Source organism: Drosophila sechellia, chromosome 3R (assembly GCF_004382195.2).
Source record: "Drosophila sechellia strain sech25 chromosome 3R, ASM438219v1, whole genome shotgun sequence".
Classification (NCBI taxonomy): Eukaryota; Metazoa; Arthropoda; class Insecta; order Diptera; family Drosophilidae; genus Drosophila; species Drosophila sechellia.
This window is the reverse complement of record NC_045952.1, coordinates 8,954,275-8,977,990: the sequence shown is the minus strand read 5'-3', so window position 1 is coordinate 8,977,990 and position 23,716 is coordinate 8,954,275. Positions and strand designations below refer to the sequence as shown.

The window sequence follows — 23,716 nt, the reverse complement described above, 5'->3', positions numbered from 1 at the left end:
CCTAGCTGATCCCATCTCTCTCCGAAGACTGAAGAGGGTACACCCCAGCGATCTCCTTACCCGGAGGATAACATAACATATTACATTTTCTTTTGTACTTTATAATTAAGATACCACTTGGTCTCATTTATATTTATCACACATTAGGTTAAGTTCAGAGGAATTACTGAACGATTCCTTTTGAAATCTTAATAAATAGAATTAGTTACTCGTAAAAAAAAAAATATTCTTGATGTGGATCACTAGCTGAGTCGATTTAGTCCGTCTGTTTGTCAGTGAGAACGTCGAGTAAGAACGTCCCCATAACTATAAAATCTTCATAGCTTTCATAACAGATCTTAGAGACGTAGAAAAGATTTGGTACAAAAAAGATTTAAGCTCTATGAGCTCTCTCATAACTAGATCCCATTTATATTTGTTATATCGACTTGGAATACGTAAAAAACCTGTGCATATATTTGAATTCAAATATTGATATCACGGCGGATGCCGTTAAATCATTTCAATAACGTCATAAGTCAAACATGTATATATGTATATATCATATGAATTTCGTCATAAATACGAGTTATAATTGGAAATATCTTTTAAATTTCGTCATAACAAGATATAGTATTGTCAAAACTCTCGACTATCGCTACATTTTTGTAATTGACTCATGCGCAATTAAAAGCAGTTGCTTTTTGAAAACACTTGCTTTCTGAGAACAGTTGCTATTCAAATTCTGAGAAACAATGTTCTTCGCACTGGAAACTGGTTCCTTAATGGTGATCCTCATTTGTTTGATGGCACATTTGGTTTCTGCTGGCAGTCCTGGTAAGAACATTTAAGAGCTTGAAAATTGTGTTATAAGTTGATTAACTTTTTCTGCTATCGAAGTGCACAAGACAATTGCGAAGGAAGATTAATACAATTTATGAAAACACTGTCTTATAACAATTATTTCCCTACTTTTCAATAGATAAACTGTGTCAATCGGATGAGGAGTGCATCCAACTTAAGGATTGCCCACACATATATAACGATCTGAAGAGCAAAAGATTGTCGCGGTCTGCAAAATTAGATATATTGCAGACAAGAATATGTGGCGACAATGTTCGATACCAGAATCTTAACCAAATGATTTATATCTGCTGTCCCAAGCCGGCAACCATCTTGCCAAGCTATCCGGCTTGTGGACGGCCACAATTGATTTACCGTGTTATGGGTGGCACGGAGCCGAATCTCAACGAATACCCGTGGCTGGCCATGCTTCTATATCGGAATCTGAGTGCCTTCAACGCCAATTGGAAACTAGTCCCGGGTTGTGGTGGCTCCCTGATTAACAATCGCTATGTCCTGACTGCAGCCCACTGTGTAACCGATGAGGTCCTGCAAATCCAACGCGTCCGCCTGGGCGAGCACACAACCTCCCAAAACCCGGACTGCATGGGCTTTGGCGCACAAAGAAAATGCGCTCCCCCACATCTGGACATCGACGTGGAGTCGGTCACAGCGCATGATGACTACGATACAGCCAAGAAAACCTTTCACAACGACATCGCCCTGGTGCGACTTCAAGTGCCAGTGCGGTAAGTAAGCACGTGGCACACGACCTATTGCTATCTATTAACATTTATGAATGTATCCATCAGATATACGCTCGCTTACTATCCGATTTGCGTTCTGGGCTACCGCAGCTCACTGCGTAACTCCAAGCTGCGCGTGGCTGGCTGGGGACAGACGGGAATGTTCGACGCTAGGAGCAAGGTGCTGCAACATGCTGCCCTCAAGGTAAGGAAATCAAAAGTGTGCTCGAAAAAGTACGCGCACCTGGGTTTCGGGCCGCGATCACAGATATGCGCCGGCGGCTTGGATAACAAGGGCCCCTGCCCCGGCGACTCCGGAAGTCCATTGATGGGCACCTCGGGTTTCAGCTACGAGGAATTCACGTTCCTGGCCGGCATCACTTCATACGGAGATGTTTGCGGCGCAATTGGCCGGCCGATTGTTTTCACACGAACGGCGAGGTTTTACAAATGGATACTGGAACACTTAAGGCCCTAGAAGCTGTTGAACATACTTATATAATATTGACCAAATATATCGAGATCGTGGTCACCCAAATATGAGATGAAAACTGCATTTTCACTATAGTAGATACAACTGATATTCCAATTGAAAGATAGTAATGCATGCGGATGCAATGGTATGGAGTTTACTGGTCCAACCGATAGGATTTCTTATTTAAAAGTCTGTTTTGCTGATTTATATGATCTGAGAAAGTAACCGAGCACAGATTGAGTAATGTTGAATAGGAATAAAAATCATAAAAAATTCGCATCTCAAAAGTTGATTTTAAAATGCTTGCTACGTCGTATGTGTGACGTAGTTTTCGGGAATGTCATTCGGATACGTTATCAAACAACTTTGGAAACATCCGGAATGCCTTTTTGTGGTTGAGGGGATAAGTTAGTTTCACTTGAACTCTCGACGGCTCAACATGTTCACTTGCATTCCGTTCGCATTCATTCAATTTTCATATTCAACGAAATTTGGTAATTAGCGTGCGGAATAAAATCGAATCCGACTGTGAATCATAATCTAGTAATTTATGTATTGTTTTGAATATAATATAATACTTAATTAGTAAAATAATACGGCTATCAAAGCATTCAATCTATGATAAATCTGCGATTTTAGACTGCTATCCGGATGAGAAGTACGTTTACCTGTTTGAGTGCCCCCATGTATATAGCTCTGGCATGTCCAGGACATTGATGAGGGAGTATGACATGGATGCCTGGTGGCCGTTCCAGAGGATCTGTTGCCCCCCGCCTGGCAATAGGCTTCCAAGCCCAGAGATCTGCGTCCGAAAATCACTTGCATACCGAATTTAGGGTGGTTTGGATGCAAAACCAAACGAATACCCCTGGTTGGCCATGCTCCTGTACCTGAATAATCTCACCTTGGAGATCACACCCTCCTGCACGGGCTCCTTGATCAACAATCGCTATGTCCTGACCGCAGCCCACTGTGTAGATGGATTATCAGGTCACTTGTCGCTGAAAAGAGTACGTCTCGGCGAGCATAACATCACCTATGATCCAGGCTACAATCGGGCCTGCAGAGACCAGAACAACCATTGTGCCCTTCCAAATCTGGAGATCGGATTTGAGAGGATCATAGTGCACGGGGAATACAAAGGCATTAGCGAATGGAAAACCGAATACGATATCGCCCTCGTACGACTTAAAATGCCAGTGCGGTGAGTAATGATTTTTCAGAAAATATTATAAATAATTATAAGCGATTGTGATCCGTTGACTTCCGTTGCCAAAAGTCTTCGCGAATTTGTTCAGATTCATAATTGATAATAAACACCAAATGTATGGTATAATGTTCTATTGGGTGTTTCTTTTCCAGCTATAGGACAGGCATCCTTTTTTTTTTTTTGGAGTAACTAATTCTATTTATTAAGATTTCAAAAGGAATCGTTCAGTAATTCCTCTGAACTTAACCTAATGTGTGATAAATATAAATGAGACCAAGTGGTATCTTAATTATAAAGTACAAAAGAAAATGTAATATGTTATGTTATCCTCCGGGTAAGGAGATCGCTGGGGTGTACCCTCTTCAGTCTTCGGAGAGAGATGGGATCAGCTAGGATAGTTGCTAGTCGGTTCGGGTGGGCCATAAGCCTGTCGGCATAACGGCTGCTGTGGAAATTAATCTGATCCCCAAGAAGGGTAACTTTCAGATCTCTTTCGATGACTATGTTCGTCACGTACCAGGGGAGCCCAGATGCGTGACGTGCAGCTCTTGACTGGACCACACGGAGCCTATTAAGCTGGGATTTGGCGGCAGTTCCCCACACCTGGATGGCATAACTCCACGTTAGAGCGAGAATTGCTTTGATTAAAAGAGCCTTAGAGCTCATTTGAAGTTTGCTGGAGTGGAAGAGCCAGTCGAGCTTTTTTAGCTTCGCCAGTGACTTTTATTTGACCGACGTGATGTGGGCCCCCCAGGTCAGTCTCCGATCTAGATGAACTCCTAGGTAGCAGTGCGATCTAGCATTGGTGATAGGGCTTCCATTGAAGGTCAGATCTGTGCAGGTTCCGGGTCGCAGGGAAAAAGTTACACAGGCTGACTTTGAGGAGTTAATGGCCACATTCCATTTGGCAGTCCATTTTTCGATTGCGTGCAGCCAATCCTGGACCGCGTTGGAGGCAGTTTGCAGTGAAGGATGAGACGCCAGCATGGCAGTGTCATCGGCGTAAGTGGCCAGGAGCAGCTGAGCCGGCATCCTGCCCATATGTATTCCAAAGCACGGCCTCTTCGCGGAATCCCAATTTGAAATAGCCGGATGGGGCAACACGAATGAATTTAGTCAATTTAGTAAAGTACCGAAGCACGGATTCATCCGGAAAAGGAAAATCGGAAGGTGCGCAGCCATGTTTCCGCATCTGCGCTTAAGCAACAGCTTACAAATCTGTGCCGGGGGCGACAGTGCCGTCGATACCTGGGGATTCCGGTTCACCGCTGATGGTCACGATGCCCAATGGTAGTGTTTACTTGGCTGGCATCACCTCCTTTGGCGGTGAAAATTGCGGCCAGATTGGCAGTCCTGCAGTTTACACAAGAACCAGTGCATTCCTGCCATGGATAAATGAGGCATTGAATATTGACTAATGGTAAGACAGTTTAAAGTGGATTAGTTTTATTTTTGTCAAAAGAACTCGTAAAATATACACAAATACACGCAGGTAAATACTGTTACGATTACAAGAAACCCCACAACACGCAAATGACGATAAATTACAATAGTGACTGTTGACAGAGACATTGAGAGAAAGAGATTGGCTGGCGCGGGCAGCTCCGGCTGCGGTGGCCAAAAGGACCCAATCCTACGGCGCCGAATCATCCGCGACCAGCGATTAGCGATTAGCGTTTAGTGGTTGGCATAGAAGCCATGTCCCGAGTTACCCATAAACTCCGTCCAGCGCTGCGACTCCGCCGGATCCAGCTCCGAGCAGACCTCGCCCGGCCGCAGGGAGCGACAGGTGCACGTGATCCCGATGCGGGTCACCACCAGCTGCGACTCGAACTTGGGTAGGGCGGGCTCCGCGTCCACCAGACGCTCGCTGAGGCACTGCTTCAGGAACTGTTTGCGCAGCACGCGCAAGTTGTCTATGGTGTAGCCTGGGGATCGCAGATATCAGTGGATTAGTAGAGTCACAGGTCATATAATCTAAACTAAATATAAAACCTTTTGGACTTGGAGTACTTACTCTTGTACGCACTGACTTTCTCCTCGACGCAGCTGAGATCCTGCGGCGAGAAGAGTGGCGGATAGGCCTCCGATTCGCGGATATTGAGGACGAAGGCAAAGTCCAGCGAGGAGCTGACATTGCCCAGAGCTTTCAGCAAAACGCCGGTAGATGAGATGGAAGCCAAGAACCAGTCAGCTCCTACGGAGGACTCCTCTCCACCAGCGGAATCCTCGGCCGCTGTAGTCGTGATTCCGGAAGCACTCTCGCGTCTTTTGCGACGCCTCTTCTGCTTTTTGTTGTCCTCCTGGGCGTCGGCAGCTCGCTCCCGCGCCTCGTTGTCCAGCTCAAGATCCCAGAGGCTTAGCGGGGACTGTGCGGACATGGGTTGTCCGGTGGAGCTGGGCGTGGCAGGGGTGGTGGCTATGATGCTGCTGCCACTGGCCTCGAGGAATCCACTGCGCACATCGCGATTGCCGGCGCTGGGATATTTGGAGCGCAGGTGAATAGGTCGCTCACGTTCACTGGGCTCCAAGAGCGGAGGCACTTCGTCGTTGTACACCAGTTCGTACTCCTCCGGCAGGCGCAGTGGATTCGCATTTTCTGGCGGCAGTTGTAAGGCATCGTAGTCCTTCTGCGGAGTTAGGAATTCGTTATATTCCTTAATATGTCATTTATCCGTAATACTTACAAATTCCTTGGGGTAACCACCTGCCATTCCGAAGTTAGGTGGTTCGTTATCTGCTCCCTGAGGCAAAAGTTCCTGGAATTGCTGCTCCATCAGCGGATTGGGTCGATGGTGTGTTTTGAGGCGACGGTTGGGGTGCTCCGTCCCACTACCGATACCATTTGCAATGCCAATTTCCGATCCGGCGGCCACCTGGCGCAGCAGTTGCTCCCGATTTCCGGCCAGCAGTTTCTTGAGCAGCTTGGGATGCTTCAGTGGGGACTTCTTTCCCGCTGCCGCCGGTCGTTGTGTACGATTCAGCTGCACCTCCAGGTCATCCGTGCTGAAGAGGACCGCACCCGGTGGTTCGATGTGCCTGGCGATTCCGTAGAGCTTCAGCACCGTGGACTCGTTGTACCGCAGACGGCAGGTGTCCGCCCTGGCTTGGAGTATAATGTCGCTGTCTGGCACAAATTCGTAGGCATCCCGGGCATCCGGACGGTTGCGGCACTGCAGCTGCCAGTGTAGGAAGAAGTCGCCACCGAAGCTCTGCGATATGGAGACGCCGCCGAGAAGGCTATTGGCTCCACCCGCATCCGTCATCATGGCGTTCAGCAGGGGCTGTCCATTTCGTCCGTCCAGGATGGTGGTTTGCGAGTAGTAGTATACCGGAAATCCCGGCCCAGTGTTGTACTTCACCATGAAATCCGTGACCCTGTCGTGATTAAAGAGACCCGGGACAATGGCACTGACGCACTCGCTGGCCAGGAACGTGTAGTTCCACATCATGGTGTAGTTGGCTCCATCGAAGGCCAGAACGCTCCGATTGAAGGCGGCCACCACCACATCCGAGATACCATCGCCATTCAGATCGGTGAGCACGGCGGGCACCATCAGACCCGAGCCCTGTTGTCGATGGAGCGGGGTGAAGTGCTTCTCACTGGTGTGCGCCATCAGGGAGTGCAGTCGCAAGGAGTAAATGCCACCTGGAGTGTTCTGGCCGCCAGTGACGATCAGGAGGAGCTCCGTGCCATCCGCCTGCGTGATCAGCTGAATGGGCACGAACATCTCCTCACGGTACGGCGTTGGAATGCTCCGGATCACCTTGCCCGTCTTTCCCGAAATCAGCTTTATGTGTCCCGCCTTGGACTCCTCGCGCTCCTCCAGATGGGCGGCTATTACTTCCGGCACCGAATCGCCATCCAGATCGCGCAGCACATTAATCGTGTACAGATCCATTACAATGGGCGAGTTCGTTTCCACTTCCAGTTCCCGGAAGCTCCAGATTACGGAGCCAGTGCGTCCATTGATGGCGTAGATCATCTGAGTGGTAAGATAGGAATGGTTCGTAACTCAAAAATCTTAAATTTCGCTATATTTTATACTTACTCCCAATCTTCCAGCTGCCACGCAATCGGTGCCCCCATCTCCGTCCACATCCGCGCTGCAGTGCAGCGAGAAGACATTCGCCACACTCCACGATTGCCAGAGGATGGATCCGTCCAGTCCGTTCAAGGCCACCACGCCGCCCTCGCAGGGCACCTCCTCTCCTTGCTGGGCGGACTGACAACGCGGCAAGGGGATGCCCTCGTAGGGTATGTTGTCGTCCACTCCGTAGCCGAAGACCACGTCCTTGATGCCATCGCCATTCAGATCAGCCGCCCGCAGTGGACTCTCGCTGTTCATGCGCGCCAAGCTGCGAGACCAGCGCTTCTGGACACTGATCTGTGTGCAGGGCACAAACTCACTACCCATCGAGCTGCCATATGAGATGCGTGAGGAGCCTGCTGAGATGGCCGCCAGCTGGGCGGGATCGGGTCGCCACCAGTGCCGGATACGCTGCAGCGGCAGCGGGAAGAGCGTCAGCATGAGGGCCGCCAGGCTGAGCAGGGCGCACAGCACCGTTAGGGCGGCCAGGGCGTAGCAGAAGGGTTCGCAGCAGCGGCAGCAGCGCCGCCTCCTGTGCTGCTTCATTATCGGAGTGGATCCCGAGCCGGATCCGGGTCCGGATCCTGGACTGTGTTTGCGACGCGGCGCCATCAACGGCCGCTTCAATCCCTGCTCCTCGCTGCGCTGTGGGAGGAAAACAAATCCATTATAGTTCATTACAATATATCGTTCCACAGAGAGAATGAATTTTCTTATTAAATTGTTGAGATTTAAAATTTCAATATAAAATATTCTACAATTATTCCTTTTTACATATCCTTATTTTTATGAAATATAAGTTGCGTTTTTAAAAGTTTTTTTTTTATCAATTTAAATGGTCATAAAAACAAATAAAATATAGCAGTAATTTATTTTCATGTATAAACAAAAAATGTATGTATTTAACCAAAATTGTGCGCGGCATATGGTAGCTTATAATTTCGGTTATATTTTTGTAAGCTATTTTTTAAAACAGAAAAGACATTTTCCATGTAACTTTTAACCTACAAGAATCTAAAGAGAATCGCTCACAACTTTTTTTTCCTCTGTACACTCGAAACTTTGCACGAAATGTCAGCACTCTTTTTCTAACCCTTCCGTGTCCACCCACTTGAGTACAAGATGTTGTATCCCTTGTGATCTTATGATTTTCGATTTCGGACTCACCTTCGCCGACCTGGCATCCTTGATGAACACCTCGTCCTCCACATCGTCGCTCGCATCCTCGTCGATGGACGAGTCCCGTATGGCAATCCTCTTGGAGGGCACATATGGCCGCAGTTTGATCATCTTGGGTAGGGATTCCGCTGGCGCGTCTATACCACCAGGCTGCGCCTGCAAGAAAACCTCTGATTTAGCCGCTGGAAGGATCTTAAAGCATCCTGCGGCTCCTGTTTATCCGTGCAACTCCAATTGCAGCGATGCGCGTCCGGCGAGTGTGTAAAAATCAATAGCGACGTCACGGTTTCGCGCTCAGCTGTCCGCGAATCCGGAGCATGCGCCCTGCTGGCGTGGCAGTGGAACCACCCGAACCACCACCCATGGGAGCGAATGCCACGTGTTGGCCAGCGGCTACAGGTTTGTTTGTCAACAATGAGGTGGCCCACCTGGCCAACTCGCTCTCACTCTCTCTCTCTCTATTTGGCTCTCTCTCTATCTGGCATCTGTTGCTGGACAGAGGCACCACCCATACGCGACCCACCACCACCCATCATCCCCCGGCCAAAACTCCCTGATTAGCTCCTTGCGAGCGGTTCAATGTCCTCGCTTTGAGGCTTTTCATGAATGAAATGGGTGGAGTTGGGATATGTGGACGTTGGGTGGGACAGCGGGAGTTCCATTCAGCGAACTTCCGCGTACTGCCAATGTGGGTCACATCTTCTCTGGGACACTGTGTGGTTTCCCTGCTCGCCAAATGTAGCGATTAATATTTAATGGAATTTGGTCTGCGTTTCAGTGGCAGGAAGTGAAATGGAAAAGATACAATTGGCCGATAAGTCACTGAGTCACTGTACGACTATAAGCTAGCTTTTACCTTTTGTCTTAAATTTGCGGATTTCTTAAATTCATAAGCCAGCAAAAATTGTCACGCTTTCAGATATGATTTTTTTTTTGGATTTTTCGAATTTAAGTATTGACAAACATTTACATTTACAAACATTTGTTACGCCCTCAAACAGCTCAAAACTGCCCAATTTTGAATATTATTATGTAATATAAAATATTTCTATCGAGGTGCCAAAATATGAAAACTCAAAAAATTCGAACCCATATAATGTTTTAAAAGATTTTTGAAAATTTAGATAATAAATCCTTAGCAGTGCGTGTAACCGCCGCTAGATGGCGTTCGGGGACAATCCGAGAAAGAGCCGCTTTCCTAATTGCATAACTTTGTCTCCCTTTAACTGATATATGATAATCAAGGTACTTGCCTATAGTGTTTTCCCTTCGATTATATCTAACCTTACAAACTGGGAAACTACATAGAAATTTTCAAAACTTCTTTTGAATTACCTCCATAAAAACAATGTATTCGTCGCCAGGCTCTGATGAATTGGGTTTGGCCAAAGCATTCCAATTGCCGTTCATCGCATAAGATTCTGCTTGATTCACTAGAGGTAATAAATCCAGAAAATTCGTTAACCAGGCTTAGTGACTCTGCAACCTTGGCTCTCTTTACGTCACTGCTATTTTCTTGCCAAGCCAAAACGCATTTGGCTAGATAAGTTTTTGCATCTGTATCTATTTATACTACAATATATTTTACAAAATTTTCTATGACGTATAGAGCGCTTGTCAAAAGCCAAACACAAGTAAAAAGTTTGCTAGTTTTTTTTCACCCCACCTAAAGTATTCAAATTGCAAGTGCGCCAAAACCTTTTGCGAATTTGCCATAGCCACCGCCCTCTGATGCTGCCCTCAGCAGAAACTTAAGAGCAGCACTTAGTGGGTTCGGAATAGGAATACTGGGGGTGGTGGCTTCTGGCGAGGAATAGGAGCACTCAGAACAGATCCAAGCTCGACTGCATTCGAATAAACTATAGAAAAATCTGCGGCTTTTTATAGCTGCCCCATCAATAGGGAGGAAAGTGGCGGGGAGTGTACTAGGATGCCGATGAGGATGGGCATGGGCTTGGGCTTGGGCATGAGGACGAGGACGAGGATGACGATGACGACGAGGTGTGGTGGTAACTTAAGTGCGCTATTATCGCATCAGAGATAATTTAATAACGACAAGTCTTCTTCCTCGGTCGGAGGCCAGAAAGACAGAAAGGATGTATGGAATCGGTTCAAGAGTGTTGCGGAAAGGCGTTGAGTAGTTCTTGGGCTAGTGGGCGTGGCAGGTCTCTTGGATTCACAAAATCTGCATATAGAAAACAGCCTGCAATGTATATTGTGGGTGCGAGCCTCGCCAAGGTCGCCAGTAATTCGAAGGGGAAAGCCAAGTGTTTATTATTTATGATTTTTGCAATTATAAATTGAATCACAACCTTGCCGTTAAAAATTAGACACATTTTTGGTTTTTGTCAAGAGCGGATATTTCCTTCATGTTGGTATTTCAAGTAAAAAAGACTCGGATCTTAAGATATACATTAAAGTATGTAAGTATAATATTTTCTGAATGCTGTTTTAAATACATTTTAATAGCCAAATTTATGCGTGAGACCTTAAACAACATGATGCAAAAGCGTTAATAAATAAAAAAAAAAACTAAGTTTTCACACTTAATTTTATTTAGAAAGAAAGCGTCGGCTTAAATATTAAATTTTGTGTTCAAATGAAGCTATCTAAATTAGCATCTTTCACTTTGGAAGCCAATAATGTATATTCTTTATTTCTTAAATTTTTCGTGCTTCATTCATTTCTATTCTCCGATTGGATCATCTCATTAAACTTGATTTTCCTTGCCATTTCCCTCTTGCGTTTATTTTCATTTCGTCGCTTTTCCAATTGTTCATTCCGTGTGACGTCAGACGGGGATCACAGGATTACCGAGGCACTGCATTCATTAGCACGGGTCCCCAAGTGTCGCGTCCCCACCGAAGATGCCACTGGTCCCAACTTCTGATGCGACAAATGCCACTTCTGGGGGCACTTGGCATCTTGCGGAGAACTTGTTAAGGGAGGACTAACGAGGAAATTGATTGAAAAATCTCAAAACTAAAGAATACAAGTGCGGACAAATAAAAGCTTGAAACAACTGCATGAAAGTTCCCTCGAAATCAACGAGTCGAATCAATAATAGACATACGTTGCGTCTTGCCATGATGGGAATTGAAGGTCCTGCCCTCCACAACCTAGGCTGCATCATTGGGTACTGGGCGCGAAGGGTGAGCCGACAACAATGTCGATGACGACAGAGCCTAGCAGATTATGTAGCAAATGGAGGCAATGCCAAAGTACTCGAGGAAATTATGTTAAGTGACAAACACACAGGCCCATGGCGTTTGCAGCCCTGGTTGGCAAAAGGATATTTGCCTGTCCTATATATAGGCGAAAATGCAAGCAGGCATTGGCGATAGTTCCTTGTTCTCCCCAATATTAAAGACCACGCTCCTGGCGGCTTTCACTTTTGCTTTTCCCCACTGCTCGCAAAAAAAAGGACTCACTCACACGTACGGACCCTTATACCAACATCGCGTCAAGCATCCTGCATCCTTCGTTGGTGAACTGTTCGTTCGTGCCTGGCAACGTTTTAAATTCAAATCTGTTCGTCTCCAACTGTCAGTTGTCAGCGAAAGTTTGAACTGCCAAGACGTTCAGATCGGAAGAACTAATTTTCAAAAAAATTTCCAGTAAACTGTTAAATGCTGAAGTGTTTAAAATATTCCTTAAAACATAGAAACCTTTTTTGACATCTTTAAAAAGCATAAAATTCATTCTTTCGGGAAGTTTATAAAAAGTGGTGTTTTTAATCATGCCATTTGTGGCATCAAGCTGATGGTTATGTAATCTCTATGAAGATTCCAGAAATCCAACAGAAATATATTGCTTCGAAAACCAAGCAAAATTAGTTGACTGAAGAGGAAAGCTATTTTAAATTCATCTAACAACTGTGTAAGATTCTAAAACCGTGTAAAACATAATATGTATAGAAGATTTTACAGTGATATTTTATAGATTAACAATCAATTGCGTTATACTAAAATCATTTAAAATATCGCAGTCTCACTTATCACTTTAATTGATAAATTGATTAATAAAACAATTAACTCAAAATTGTAACAAGCGCATTAACAATTTGAAACATTTACCCAAGGTCTTTAAACTTTTACATTGAAAATATTTATTAATTCCGTTAAATGTTTGAAATGAGCAATCAGTACTTTAATATTAATAAATATTTCTTGCTGATTGAGAGAGTCAATACAACGTTCTTTAATATTATAATATTTAAAATTCGAAAAGCGCTTGTAAAGAATTACATCATTTTCAAAGTTTTTCCGTATAATAGAGATCGTTTATGCTGTAAATAATTAAGAGTTTTCGCATTGGAATATCTTGGTATCGGAATATTCCAAAATAAATTGTAATACTTTTTACAATATTTTGAGTTAGGCTTTTTATATTCTTAATCATGTTTTTTGAATATCTTGCTTAAACATTCTTATACTTTTAATAAAATGATGTTACACTCAATGTAACTCATACACCACTCAATGTCAATGTAACTCTTATTGTGATCTCAAAATAATTTTCCCATTACCCAGTTAAAGTAAATATTTATTGCAGTATAATTATGAGTTCATTATTTAAAATCGCTGATTCTTTAAGTTGTCCCAATTTGGCGAGAAGAAAGAAATCCTCAGACTTGTGCCGCGCCGAGTGCCGTGGCAATTGTCCTTGTCTAATGGGGGCTCTGCAGCATTGGCAGTATTCCTTCATTGCCCGCCTTCTGCGCCGTGTTCGTCATGTGGGATGTGGGCGGGTGCACTGCCACGCCCCCCATCCTCGCGGGGGCATGAAAAGGCGCATGGCCACTTAAGGCGCAGTTCGCCCACCGCCTGCCGCCCACACTGCGTCCCTTCGAGTGGCTTTAATTGTGAATTAAGACGGTATTGTGCAGCGAGCGACTGGGACGACGACAGGTATTGCTGTCTATGTCCTGCGGCCAGGGTTGCCAGGCTGCATTCGGACACAGTTTCGCTGGCTCCCAATGCCGAGGCTATCCATTGTCGACGGCAAATGCCCCATTGTCTCTTAGCCTCGTCCCCTATTTTATTTACTTGGTTAAGCGGCATAATTGTTGCTATTTTCGTGCCAATCGCTCTCGATGCATTTTCAATGCCAGGACGACCCTTCGGAAGCCTTTGATCCTTTCCACCTGATGGCAAGGTCACGGACGAGACCGGAATATCGTTTCAAGTTGTTTGCATCGACGTAGACCCATTGTCACCCATTGCACAGGAAGAACCCTGAAACTAATACTCATTCTTATTTTAAATAGGCTTCATGAAGGTCTCGTGGAAATTCAATATATACGTAAAAAGGAACCATAAGAATTCAATTATAATATTTTTAATTACGGGAATAATTGATATAATATAATATAATAATTAGCAAAATAGATATAAGTTTTAGCACAGCTTAAAGATTTGTTAGTGTTGTTGATTAAAGATCTTAATGGCACCTTTTATCTTCATCTTTAAAATTACAAATTATATAATAGTATATTTTCGACAAAAAAAGAGCTCACATTGAAATGGTGTTCCAAATAATAATCCTGGTGATCTGCACCATATGCATGAAGCACTACGCCAAAGGGGAGTTTCAGTGAGTATAAGCTCAAAAAACGAACGAATATCGAACTGAAGTTATCCTGCTCATCCAGGCAAAGTCTGGCCATAACCGACATCCTGCCCGAGGACATCAAGCGCTACGACAAGATGAGACCGCCGAAGAAAGAGGGTCAGCCGACGATAGTCTACTTCCATGTGACGGTGATGGGTCTGGACTCCATCGATGAGAACTCAATGACTTATGTGGCGGATGTGTTCTTTGCCCAGACGTGGAAGGATCACCGCCTGCGATTGCCGGAGAATATGACACAGGAATACCGCTTGCTGGAGGTGGACTGGCTGAAGAATATGTGGCGGCCGGATTCGTTTTTCAAAAATGCCAAATCGGTGACCTTTCAGACCATGACCATACCCAATCACTACATGTGGCTGTACAAGGATAAGACCATTCTGTACATGGTCAAGCTAACACTGAAGCTGTCCTGCATCATGAATTTCGCCATTTATCCTCATGACACACAGGAGTGTAAGCTGCAAATGGAAAGCCGTAAGATTTCGTTAACTGGTTTTGAACGGTGAATCAGCTGAATAGAAATTGCTGATGCATCATTGCTTTCTACGAATTTTTAGATAATATTTAAATTTAAACCTTTTTTAGTGTCCCACACCACGGATGACTTGATTTTCCAGTGGGATCCCACCACGCCCCTTGTGGTGGACGAAAACATCGAACTGCCGCAGGTGGCCCTCATCCGGAATGAAACGGCGGACTGCACCCAGGTATATTCCACTGGCAACTTCACCTGCCTGGAGGTGGTGTTCACCCTTAAGCGTCGTTTGGTTTACTACGTTTTCAACACCTACATTCCCACCTGCATGATAGTGATCATGTCATGGGTATCCTTCTGGATCAAACCGGAGGCGGCACCAGCCCGTGTGACTCTGGGTGTCACCTCCTTGCTAACGCTTTCCACGCAACACGCCAAATCGCAATCGTCTTTGCCACCTGTTTCCTATCTCAAGGCCGTGGACGCCTTTATGTCCGTCTGCACGGTGTTCGTGTTCATGGCCCTCATGGAGTATTGTCTAATAAACATCGTCCTGAGCGACACGCCAATTCCCAAGCCGATGGCCTATCCACCCAAACCAGTGGCGGGAGATGGAACCAAAAAGGAGGGCGAGGGTGCTCCACCTGGGGGCAGCAACTCGACGGCCAGCAAGCAGCAAGCCACTATGTTGCCACTGGCCGATGAAAAGATCGAGAAGATTGAGAAGATCTTTGACGAGATGACCAAGAATAGGAGGGTAAGTTGGGAATACTTCAGTTGTAATGCAGTAGCTTCTTGTTAAATAACAAAATAACTCTGCATACTTTCAGATTGTAACCACCACACGCCGCGTAGTGCGTCCGCCACTGGACGCCGATGGTCCGTGGATTCCGCGCCAGGAGTCGCGGATAATATTGACCCCGACTATCGCTCCGCCGCCACCGCCCCCTCCGCCAGCGGCACCGGAACCGGAACTGCCCAAGCCGAAACTCACACCCGCCCAGGAGCGGCTCAAGCGGGCTATATATATAGATCGGTCCTCGCGCGTCCTTTTCCCCGCCCTCTTCGCCAGTCTGAATGGCATCTACTGGTGTGTGTTCTACGAGTATCTATAAGGACTACGACGACTGTGCCCTGTAAATACTTTCGCTAGCTCTCTGCCACTCCATCCGAGTGTTAAACGTTGATTGTTCGCATATATCGAAACGTGTATCGCAAATTTAAACTTAAGCTTTCAAGCACAAGCTTTAAGTCAATGAATTTTAAACATAGATGATTGTTGAACCAGAAATAAGGAAAAATGGAACATATGGAGATATGATTACAGGATAAATTACAAATTATCAATTCAATTCCTAAAATGCTTAAAGTTAATCAAGTGACGTAGTAGCTGATGTAGCCTAAGTGAATTGTAATTTAATGTCTCAAACAAATGCTTTTAATTGTAAATAAATAGAGAATCCATTTAACAATATTTCTGGGTGCTTATATCATTGTACTAAAACTTTGGTACAACATAATTTGTACCAAAGCTCTTGATATCAAAAGCTTTTGCAATACAAAAGCTTAAATTAAGCTCTGCGAAAAGGATTCCTTTATTTAGTTACAACTTATGCGTAATTTTGGCTGGCTTGTCCATTTGCATTACCATTTCTCAGCCGGTTGGCTAACCCATTCATTTCTTAGCACCATTTTCTTCTTTTATTTTTACAGTACCAGTTATATGTTTATTTCGCGCTGCTCTTTCTTTTTAAGGTGCCAACATTGGATGGAACAATGGAACTTGCTCGATTTTCTACCGCCTGCAGTCGTCAAACAGCCGCAGGGTGAAGAGAAACAGACTTATGAATACCCAATTAATTATGTTGGTCACACGCTCCACACTTTTGCCTTTTCACGGTCGTTAGTGACGCCCGAGCAAAAACTATGATAGGGTTAAAAAACGAAAACAAAATCTAGCACTTGGGCTAAAGATGTGATGAAGACTACCAGCTGGGAGCTATAGATACATATGTGAGATGGCAGTTTTAGATTAAAGACAAAGCCTTGCAGTTAAGTATTCACTACCATCATATTTCCACTTAAATTTTCTTAATTTTTATGGGTTTCTCCCCCCTATTCAATGATCAATCAATCATATGGAGCTGTGTTAATATACATATGTATGTCTGCGGCTTAAACATTTGCATTTGAAGTAGGCCAGGCCAAAAGAGTTCGCTGTTCGTTTTGGGGAATCCACTCCATGATTCACCCAAAAACCACATCGCACACGGGCCCAGTACTTGATGGAGTGGATTGCACTGGCAGCAGAGGCTTCGAGAGCGGAAAATAAGCTAAGGTTGCGCAAATTGACTACATATTTTGGACTGGGGAATACCTGAGGCCCAGCATTATGTGGGTGTGCTCAATGCAAATTTGCTCAACCTAATGGCAGAGTTGAATGGGTTCGATGAGTTGTTGTTGGTTTTTCAAGGAACGCAAGATGGCTAAGTTGGTCAAATTATAAATTATATACGACAAGGAAAATACCCAATTTAAGTGACTCTGCGAGTGCCCAAAGTCTCACCTCTTGCACACACAATGCCCAAAGTCTGAAGAAAGTAAAAATCCAGCCGACAACCTCACGGCTACCGTCTCGGCTCTTAGCTCCCTCCCCCCTTAACCACCACCTATCCCCCTTAAAAAACCGAAATGAAAACGAAACGAAATGCTCCATCGGCAATAACAACAGCAAAGGCCAAAGCTGCCTGACAACGACGCCACAAAATGTTATGTTGTTGCTGCTGGCGTGGTGTTGTCTTCGGCTTTTGCATTTTCAGTTTCAATTTCAGTCGAACTCGGGCAGCAGCGGCACACGGAAGCAGCAGACCGCACTCCGCTCCAACTTCGAAAAACCCTTTAAAAGGCCCGAAACAAACGAAACCAATCATAATCCCAACTTCCAATTGGACTGCCAATATAACGCCTTGAAACGAACAGGCGTGTAAAAAGTGAAATTCGTCCACTTTTCGCAGTCGATTTCGCAATCTTATCGGGCGTAATAAAGATAAATATTACAAAATTCAATTAAAGCAATTGGCAGCTCGTTAAATCGTTGAAGTTTACACCAAGGCTAAATTGTGTTTCAGCTAAGCCAAGATAACGAAAAGCTAAAGAAACGTCGCCGCGGCTTAAAACTTTTTAACACTTTCCATTTCGTTCGGAGACGTTTTCGTTGGGTTCGTCATCGCAGCGGTCGCCTTTCGTCGAGTGTGTTAAATAATAATAGTAAACAAAAAAGTGAACGAAACTACCACATTTTTCGGCAAATGTTCAACGGCTTTGTGAACTGAAAACGGAGACTGCATTTTAAGTTGACGATTGGCAAGATGCAAACGAAGGTGTTACTGCTGTGCCTGGGTTGGTATTCGAAAAAAAAAACAACACATGACTGTCCCCAAAATTAACAGATAATTAACCTACTTTTGTGCATCCCAAGCATTTATTTGGTAACAATTTATCACCCTCTTATGGTTAATTTGTGCTAATGTGCTGCGCAAAATATATCAACGAAAACAAAAGACTTAGGCAACGAACATGCTGTTGCGCATCCGACGAAAGTCCGAATGCAGCTGATGATTGCGGTTTGTTGTTTTTTTCTTTCATTTGTGGCTATCATCATGATTCGTGCAACGAGAGGCAGCTTGCAACTTTCTTTGGCCGCCACTGCCAATAAAACTTCCGCTCGGTGACGTCACAGACGGGTCGAAAACCAGCTGGCATGCAAATCACATAGATAACGCCACCAAGGCCAATCGCATATCTCCCCTGGCCCAAAGAGTACACTTGTGTACGTGTTTCTTGGTATTACCGCAACGCCAGGCTTGACCGTTTATTATGCAATAAACAAAATAAAAGAAAGAAATTACTTGTCAACGCCGCAATTTGTTGGCCGTTTGGTTAGTTTGGCCGTTGCCGGTTGCCAAAACTCCAGGTGGTTTGCCGATTGCCTGACCATGAAGTGTACAATTTTTGAGATTTCTGCTTCGGAAGTTAATGCAGCCGCTGTTTCTTTCGATTTTCCGCGTTTTGTCCCTCTGCGGGGATTAGCTTGTAATTTTCCATCAGCGGCTATTGCAGCGTTGACATTTCAACTGCTTTCTTCGGGATTTTCACTTTCGTTAGCCAAGCAATGATAGGATAGAGTGGTAGCTCGGAGCTGACAAAACTACTGGCCTTGGTTAATTGGATTTATAATTTTGGGGGAATTGATTTAGTAATTTAAAAAAACTCGGATTCTTCGATTACCAGATACCCATTGCTCTGCTAGTGCGAGACTGTCCTACCGGTTTATGGGCGGGCGTTAGAATGGGCGTGGCAAACCTCTGAAACAAAGTTAAACGAAATTTGTTTCCAAAGAAGAAGACTATGCTTTCTTCCGCCAGTTAGATACTTAACAACGAATATAGTATACTGTATAATATACATTATTTGTATTAATATACATATTTGTCATTTAGAACACTCGTAAGAGGATTTTCAGTTTTTTCTTTGGAAGGTGTGACATGTTTTTGGGTCAAAATGCACAAAAGTATGATCAACAATGAGCCAAAAAGAGAGCACGTATCCATAACGAATGTGCTTAGTCTGTCTAGGGCCTCCGGGGCATTCACTTTTCCCAAGAAATCATTTCTATATAAGCCCTATAATTGGCCAATATTTCATTGTGTTGAGGCGAGCAGCAACAAAGTGAAGCAGTGCCATTTGGTATGGGCAATTTTATTCCGAGTGAAAGTGGCAAAGTTGCAGTGCACACCTCGAAAAATGTTAATGAGCCGCCTTCGAATCTGGCATAAAAGCAAAATAAGAAAATCAAAATAAAGCAGAAAAAGGCGAAATAAAACAGAAACTATAGCAGCTTAACCCAAATCACCTAAAGATAATCAATTTTGTTTTCCTTCGCTGCGAGGTGAAATCTTTTGGCGACCTTGGCGCCCATTAACTTACATAAAGAATCATCCGGGAGGAAGTTCCTCATCGCGCAGATCTTCTCCTTCCAAAAATGCCAAGTCATTAGGGCAAATGGAGACAAGCCCACCAAAAAACCGAGCAAACCAAGCCCGACGAACCGAGATTATGTCACGGCAGTCAAGCAAAATAAACTCACAACTAAATAAACATTAAACGCTTCAGTTGAACAACGACATACTTTCCCATTAAGGTACAAGGGGAGCGGGGGAAGAAGCGGGGGAGGGGGCGTACCACAGATGCGTAATGCCAATTTGTGACATTACTCAACCGGCGACAAAGCCGAAAGACTTTGCATAGGACCATTGTTGAGTTGGGTTTGGCCAGCTGGGCGCTCGCGGATCTCAAATGCTTCCTGCTTTCAAACTCTATAAGCATGTTTTCCCCAACAGTGCGTTTCATAACTAGCAAGTGTATTGAAAGAAAATAGGGTTGTACTTTTCCTTGAATCGGTACATTACATTGTAACTTAGCTGGCTATATTTTAAATTAGCGGTAACCAATGGCATTTTTTGATACATAAGTTGGTATAACAAAAAATGCAAATTAATAATAATAAATGATTGATTTTACTTGATAACGAAAAGTTCATATCCGTTATCAAGTAAAATCAATAATTTATTAATTAGGCATCCTTATCAAAGCACTTAATAGTAAATGGCTGATAATAATTTTTTTTAATTATTATATTTTATTGAAAGTCAGTGTGGGCATTGTATCGCTTAACTAAACAGTTGCCGTTTTATTTGTTTTTTTTTACTTATATTTCATTGTTGTTATCTTTGCGACAGTATGTTTTTATATTGCTTACGTAGGCTTATTAGTTGTTTTGGTTACCACGTTTCTAGAACCCTTATTAAAGTCAGATGCTAAATTTGTCTTAAACTAACGAAACTATATCAAATAAATACTATCATTGTTTCAGTACTCTCCTTGGGAACATTTCTGACCGCTCAGGGACAATCGGATGCCGGGAACGATGAGGAGCAACCATTACATTTGACCAACGACGGTAAGTGTGATCAAGATGCAGGATGCTGTGCACGGACATTCACAACTTTAACCCTTAAGGCAGCGTCTTTCTTTCAGCCGCATCTTCACGATCGACGACTGGGTCGGCAGTTGAGCGAGGATCTTGCCGAGAGCCAGAGCTCGGCCAGCAGTGTCAGCAGCAGCAGTCAGTCCGGCTCCGCCTACGAGGATGACGATGACGACGTCGAGGGTTCCAGTGAGTACTACGATAGCGACGAGGAACAGTCCGAGGGCAGCAACGAATCCCTGCCTCGTTTGCTCTCCCAATCCACCTTTAATCGCATCTCTGAGACGTTGGGAGCGCTCAACCATATGGGGCACATGCTGGTGGACATAACTCGCGGTGGACAGGATCAGGCCAAAACGGAGGGGGCGGAGAAGAGTGAGGAAACGAGCCAGGACAATAGTCAGTCAGGTGGATCTTCCAGCGTGACGACGAGTGCTTTCAGCACCACCGAAGTGGTTCCCTCTTCCACATCCTCCCCACAAGGAAAATCGGAACCACTGCCAGGAGTCTCCGACAAACTTATGGATCCTCTACCGATTACACTATCTGCCAATAGTTTACTACCAGCTGGCAAGCCTGCGAATCTTAGTGTTATCCAAGTGGCCACCAAAAGAATCGGCATAGATGACTCTGCTCCCATGTTTGTGGAGAACAAGGAGCTAAAGCTGAAGAAAAAAAAGAAGAAGAATAAGAACAAGCAGAAGGTCAAGAAGCCCAGTGAAGAAGGAGCCGCGATACCGGTAGTCCAGGGAGCTCAGCAATCGCAGCAGAAGATCAAGATACCTACTACTCCGCGCACCACAACTACGTCCACCACCACAGAGGCACCTATTACTCTGATCCCATTGGACCAGTTGGCAGAGGCTAGTGATGAGGCAGGAACCGGGAAAGATGTGGAAAACTACTGCAAGACGCCAAGTGGAAGGCGAGGACGTTGCGAGGATCTCAGCAGTTGTCCCGCTCTGCTGCTGAATCTCAGCAGCTTGAGGGAATCCCTGTGCTTCAAGAGTCTCTATGTGCCGGGCGTGTGCTGCCCCATTTCCTCATCCTCCACTGTCTTGACCACTCAAAAGCCTCTGAGGCTGACCACTCGTGCCACGACGACCACCAGCACCACCAAGGCCACGCAGCCCACGAAGAAAAGCACCGTTCGACCCACCACGCGCCCCACATCTGGTCTCGTGCTCATTCCCCAGAAGAAACCGCCCACTACAACGACTACCACTACGACGGAGGTGCCTCTGGAGCCGGAGGGTCTGGACGAGATCGGCAACAACATTGTCGATCCCGATGAGTGCGGTCAGCAGGAGTACTCAACTGGTAGGATTGTGGGCGGAGTGGAAGCTCCGAATGGTCAGTGGCCATGGATGGCAGCCATTTTCCTCCATGGACCCAAGCGCACGGAGTTCTGGTGCGGTGGTTCGTTGATTGGCACCAAATATATCCTGACAGCTGCGCATTGTACGCGGGACTCGCGACAGAAACCGTAAGACATAGTGAGTCCTCCATGTGATAGACACTAATATCTTTTTCTTTCTTTTTCTTCTAGATTTGCTGCTCGACAGTTTACTGTTCGCTTGGGTGACATCGATCTGTCCACGGATGCGGAACCCTCTGACCCCGTGACATTCGCCGTTAAGGAAGTGCGCACCCATGAGCGGTAGGTTATGGTCCTCCTAATGTGAATAGTATTAGTAACTTGTGTATCCTCAGATTCTCCCGCATTGGTTTCTACAATGACATTGCCATCCTGGTTTTGGATAAGCCCGTGAGGAAATCAAAGTATGTGATCCCAGTCTGCCTGCCAAAGGGAATCAGGATGCCGCCCAAGGAACGGCTTCCCGGACGTAGAGCCACCGTTGTGGGCTGGGGCACCACCTACTACGGTGGTAAGGAGTCCACCAGCCAACGGCAGGCGGAACTGCCCATCTGGCGGAATGAGGATTGCGACCGCAGTTACTTCCAGCCCATCAACGAGAACTTCATCTGTGCAGGATACTCCGATGGTGGAGTGGATGCTTGTCAGGTGAGTTACTGTAGGAGTTTCCATTCATAAAGGATGAAAACTAATTTAACCTTTTCGCAGGGCGATTCTGGCGGTCCTTTGATGATGCGATATGACTCCCACTGGGTTCAACTGGGAGTGGTCTCCTTTGGCAACAAGTGTGGTGAGCCGGGGTATCCAGGTATGTTGCTCTACAGATACATTACTTTAAAGAGTATTTAATAATTGGTATGCTCATCCAGGTGTCTATACTCGAGTCAGTGAATACCTTGACTGGATACGCGATCACACGAGGGATTAATCGCATTCCCGCCGATCCACCGATCCACCTTAGCCGTAACTGTAGCCTAGGTTTAGGTACGCACTAGTCTATGTACTCTTAATGAACCTCCCCTCCTGATCTTTGCAGTGTACTATTTATTAACCGCATCCCATCGCCATGTTGATTGGCATTTGTTGACTAAATTAATATATATATTATATTTAATTTTGATAAATAAACTGTGTAAACAAAACGTAGCGTGGTTCAAGACACCTAAAAATTCCTAGATATAATATTTTAGTATCAAAAGCTGCTGTTTTAGATGTGACTTACTAATTAACTGTGTCTTGCTAACTAGTAACACTTACTGGCAGCTAGGACTCCTTAGCAAGATTTTATTTAATAAGCCTGAATTTATATGGCATATGGCGATTTTAAAATCATTTTCCATCTATGGTCATAAACTATGCAATAGTAATCGTTTCAGTTTATTTGAATCGAAGCGTGGGAGCGCCAAACAATTAATTCCAGTTTGTTTTTGGAATTACGAGTGTCAATGAAATAAAGTGGGGGTCTATAATTCTATAATTTCGATTAGCTATGCCCTTCAATTCTGGAAACTATCAATGGGGAAGTGACTAAGTGATAAGTTCATTCATCCGTTGGTTATTATTTATCACTTACTGGGAACTACTTGGTAAACAAACGTGAGCAATTGCATAAGGCTTTTTTCTCGATGCCGGTTCTCTCAGTTGGCAATAAGCTTTCACA

The 23,716-nt window shown here is 44.9% G+C and overlaps 5 protein-coding genes across 5 annotated transcripts; 4 read left to right on the top strand and 1 right to left on the bottom strand.

Moving 5' to 3' along the window:
• The first annotated feature begins 734 nt into the window (after nucleotides 1–734).
• Nucleotides 735–2,072, top strand: LOC6619052 (phenoloxidase-activating factor 3). The gene is made up of 3 exons (XM_002043257.2): nucleotides 735–816; nucleotides 962–1,571; nucleotides 1,635–2,072. The coding sequence occupies exons 1-3, from the start codon at nucleotides 735–737 to the stop codon at nucleotides 2,044–2,046; spliced, it is 1,104 nt and encodes a 367-aa protein (XP_002043293.1). The 3' UTR covers nucleotides 2,047–2,072.
• A 410-nt stretch (nucleotides 2,073–2,482) lies between these two features.
• On the top strand, nucleotides 2,483–4,699 carry LOC6621628 (spaetzle-processing enzyme). Its single transcript, XM_032721701.1, is given in 4 exon segments — nucleotides 2,483–2,537; nucleotides 2,683–3,247; nucleotides 4,271–4,501; nucleotides 4,503–4,699. Coding segments are annotated over 4 exon segments (1,020 nt in total). The 3' UTR covers nucleotides 4,672–4,699.
• LOC6619051 lies at nucleotides 4,683–8,772 on the bottom strand. Its single transcript, XM_032721700.1, has 5 exons — nucleotides 8,512–8,772; nucleotides 7,306–7,989; nucleotides 5,941–7,239; nucleotides 5,271–5,883; nucleotides 4,683–5,181 (listed from the first exon to the last, which is right to left on the bottom strand). The coding sequence occupies exons 1-5, from the start codon at nucleotides 8,632–8,634 to the stop codon at nucleotides 4,931–4,933; spliced, it is 2,970 nt and encodes a 989-aa protein (XP_032577591.1). The 5' UTR covers nucleotides 8,635–8,772; the 3' UTR covers nucleotides 4,683–4,930.
• Nucleotides 8,773–12,086: 3,314 nt separating this feature from the next.
• LOC6619050 (glycine receptor subunit alpha-4) lies at nucleotides 12,087–16,106 on the top strand. Its single transcript, XM_002043255.2, has 5 exons — nucleotides 12,087–12,402; nucleotides 14,015–14,118; nucleotides 14,177–14,631; nucleotides 14,743–15,389; nucleotides 15,463–16,106. The coding sequence occupies exons 2-5, from the start codon at nucleotides 14,048–14,050 to the stop codon at nucleotides 15,745–15,747; spliced, it is 1,458 nt and encodes a 485-aa protein (XP_002043291.1). The 5' UTR covers nucleotides 12,087–12,402; nucleotides 14,015–14,047; the 3' UTR covers nucleotides 15,748–16,106.
• A 1,362-nt stretch (nucleotides 16,107–17,468) lies between these two features.
• On the top strand, nucleotides 17,469–23,193 carry LOC6619049 (plasminogen). The gene is made up of 7 exons (XM_002043254.2): nucleotides 17,469–18,031; nucleotides 20,565–20,651; nucleotides 20,715–22,164; nucleotides 22,228–22,338; nucleotides 22,392–22,704; nucleotides 22,765–22,864; nucleotides 22,926–23,193. The coding sequence occupies exons 1-7, from the start codon at nucleotides 18,001–18,003 to the stop codon at nucleotides 22,982–22,984; spliced, it is 2,151 nt and encodes a 716-aa protein (XP_002043290.1). The 5' UTR covers nucleotides 17,469–18,000; the 3' UTR covers nucleotides 22,985–23,193.
• The last annotated feature ends 523 nt before the right edge of the window (nucleotides 23,194–23,716 follow it).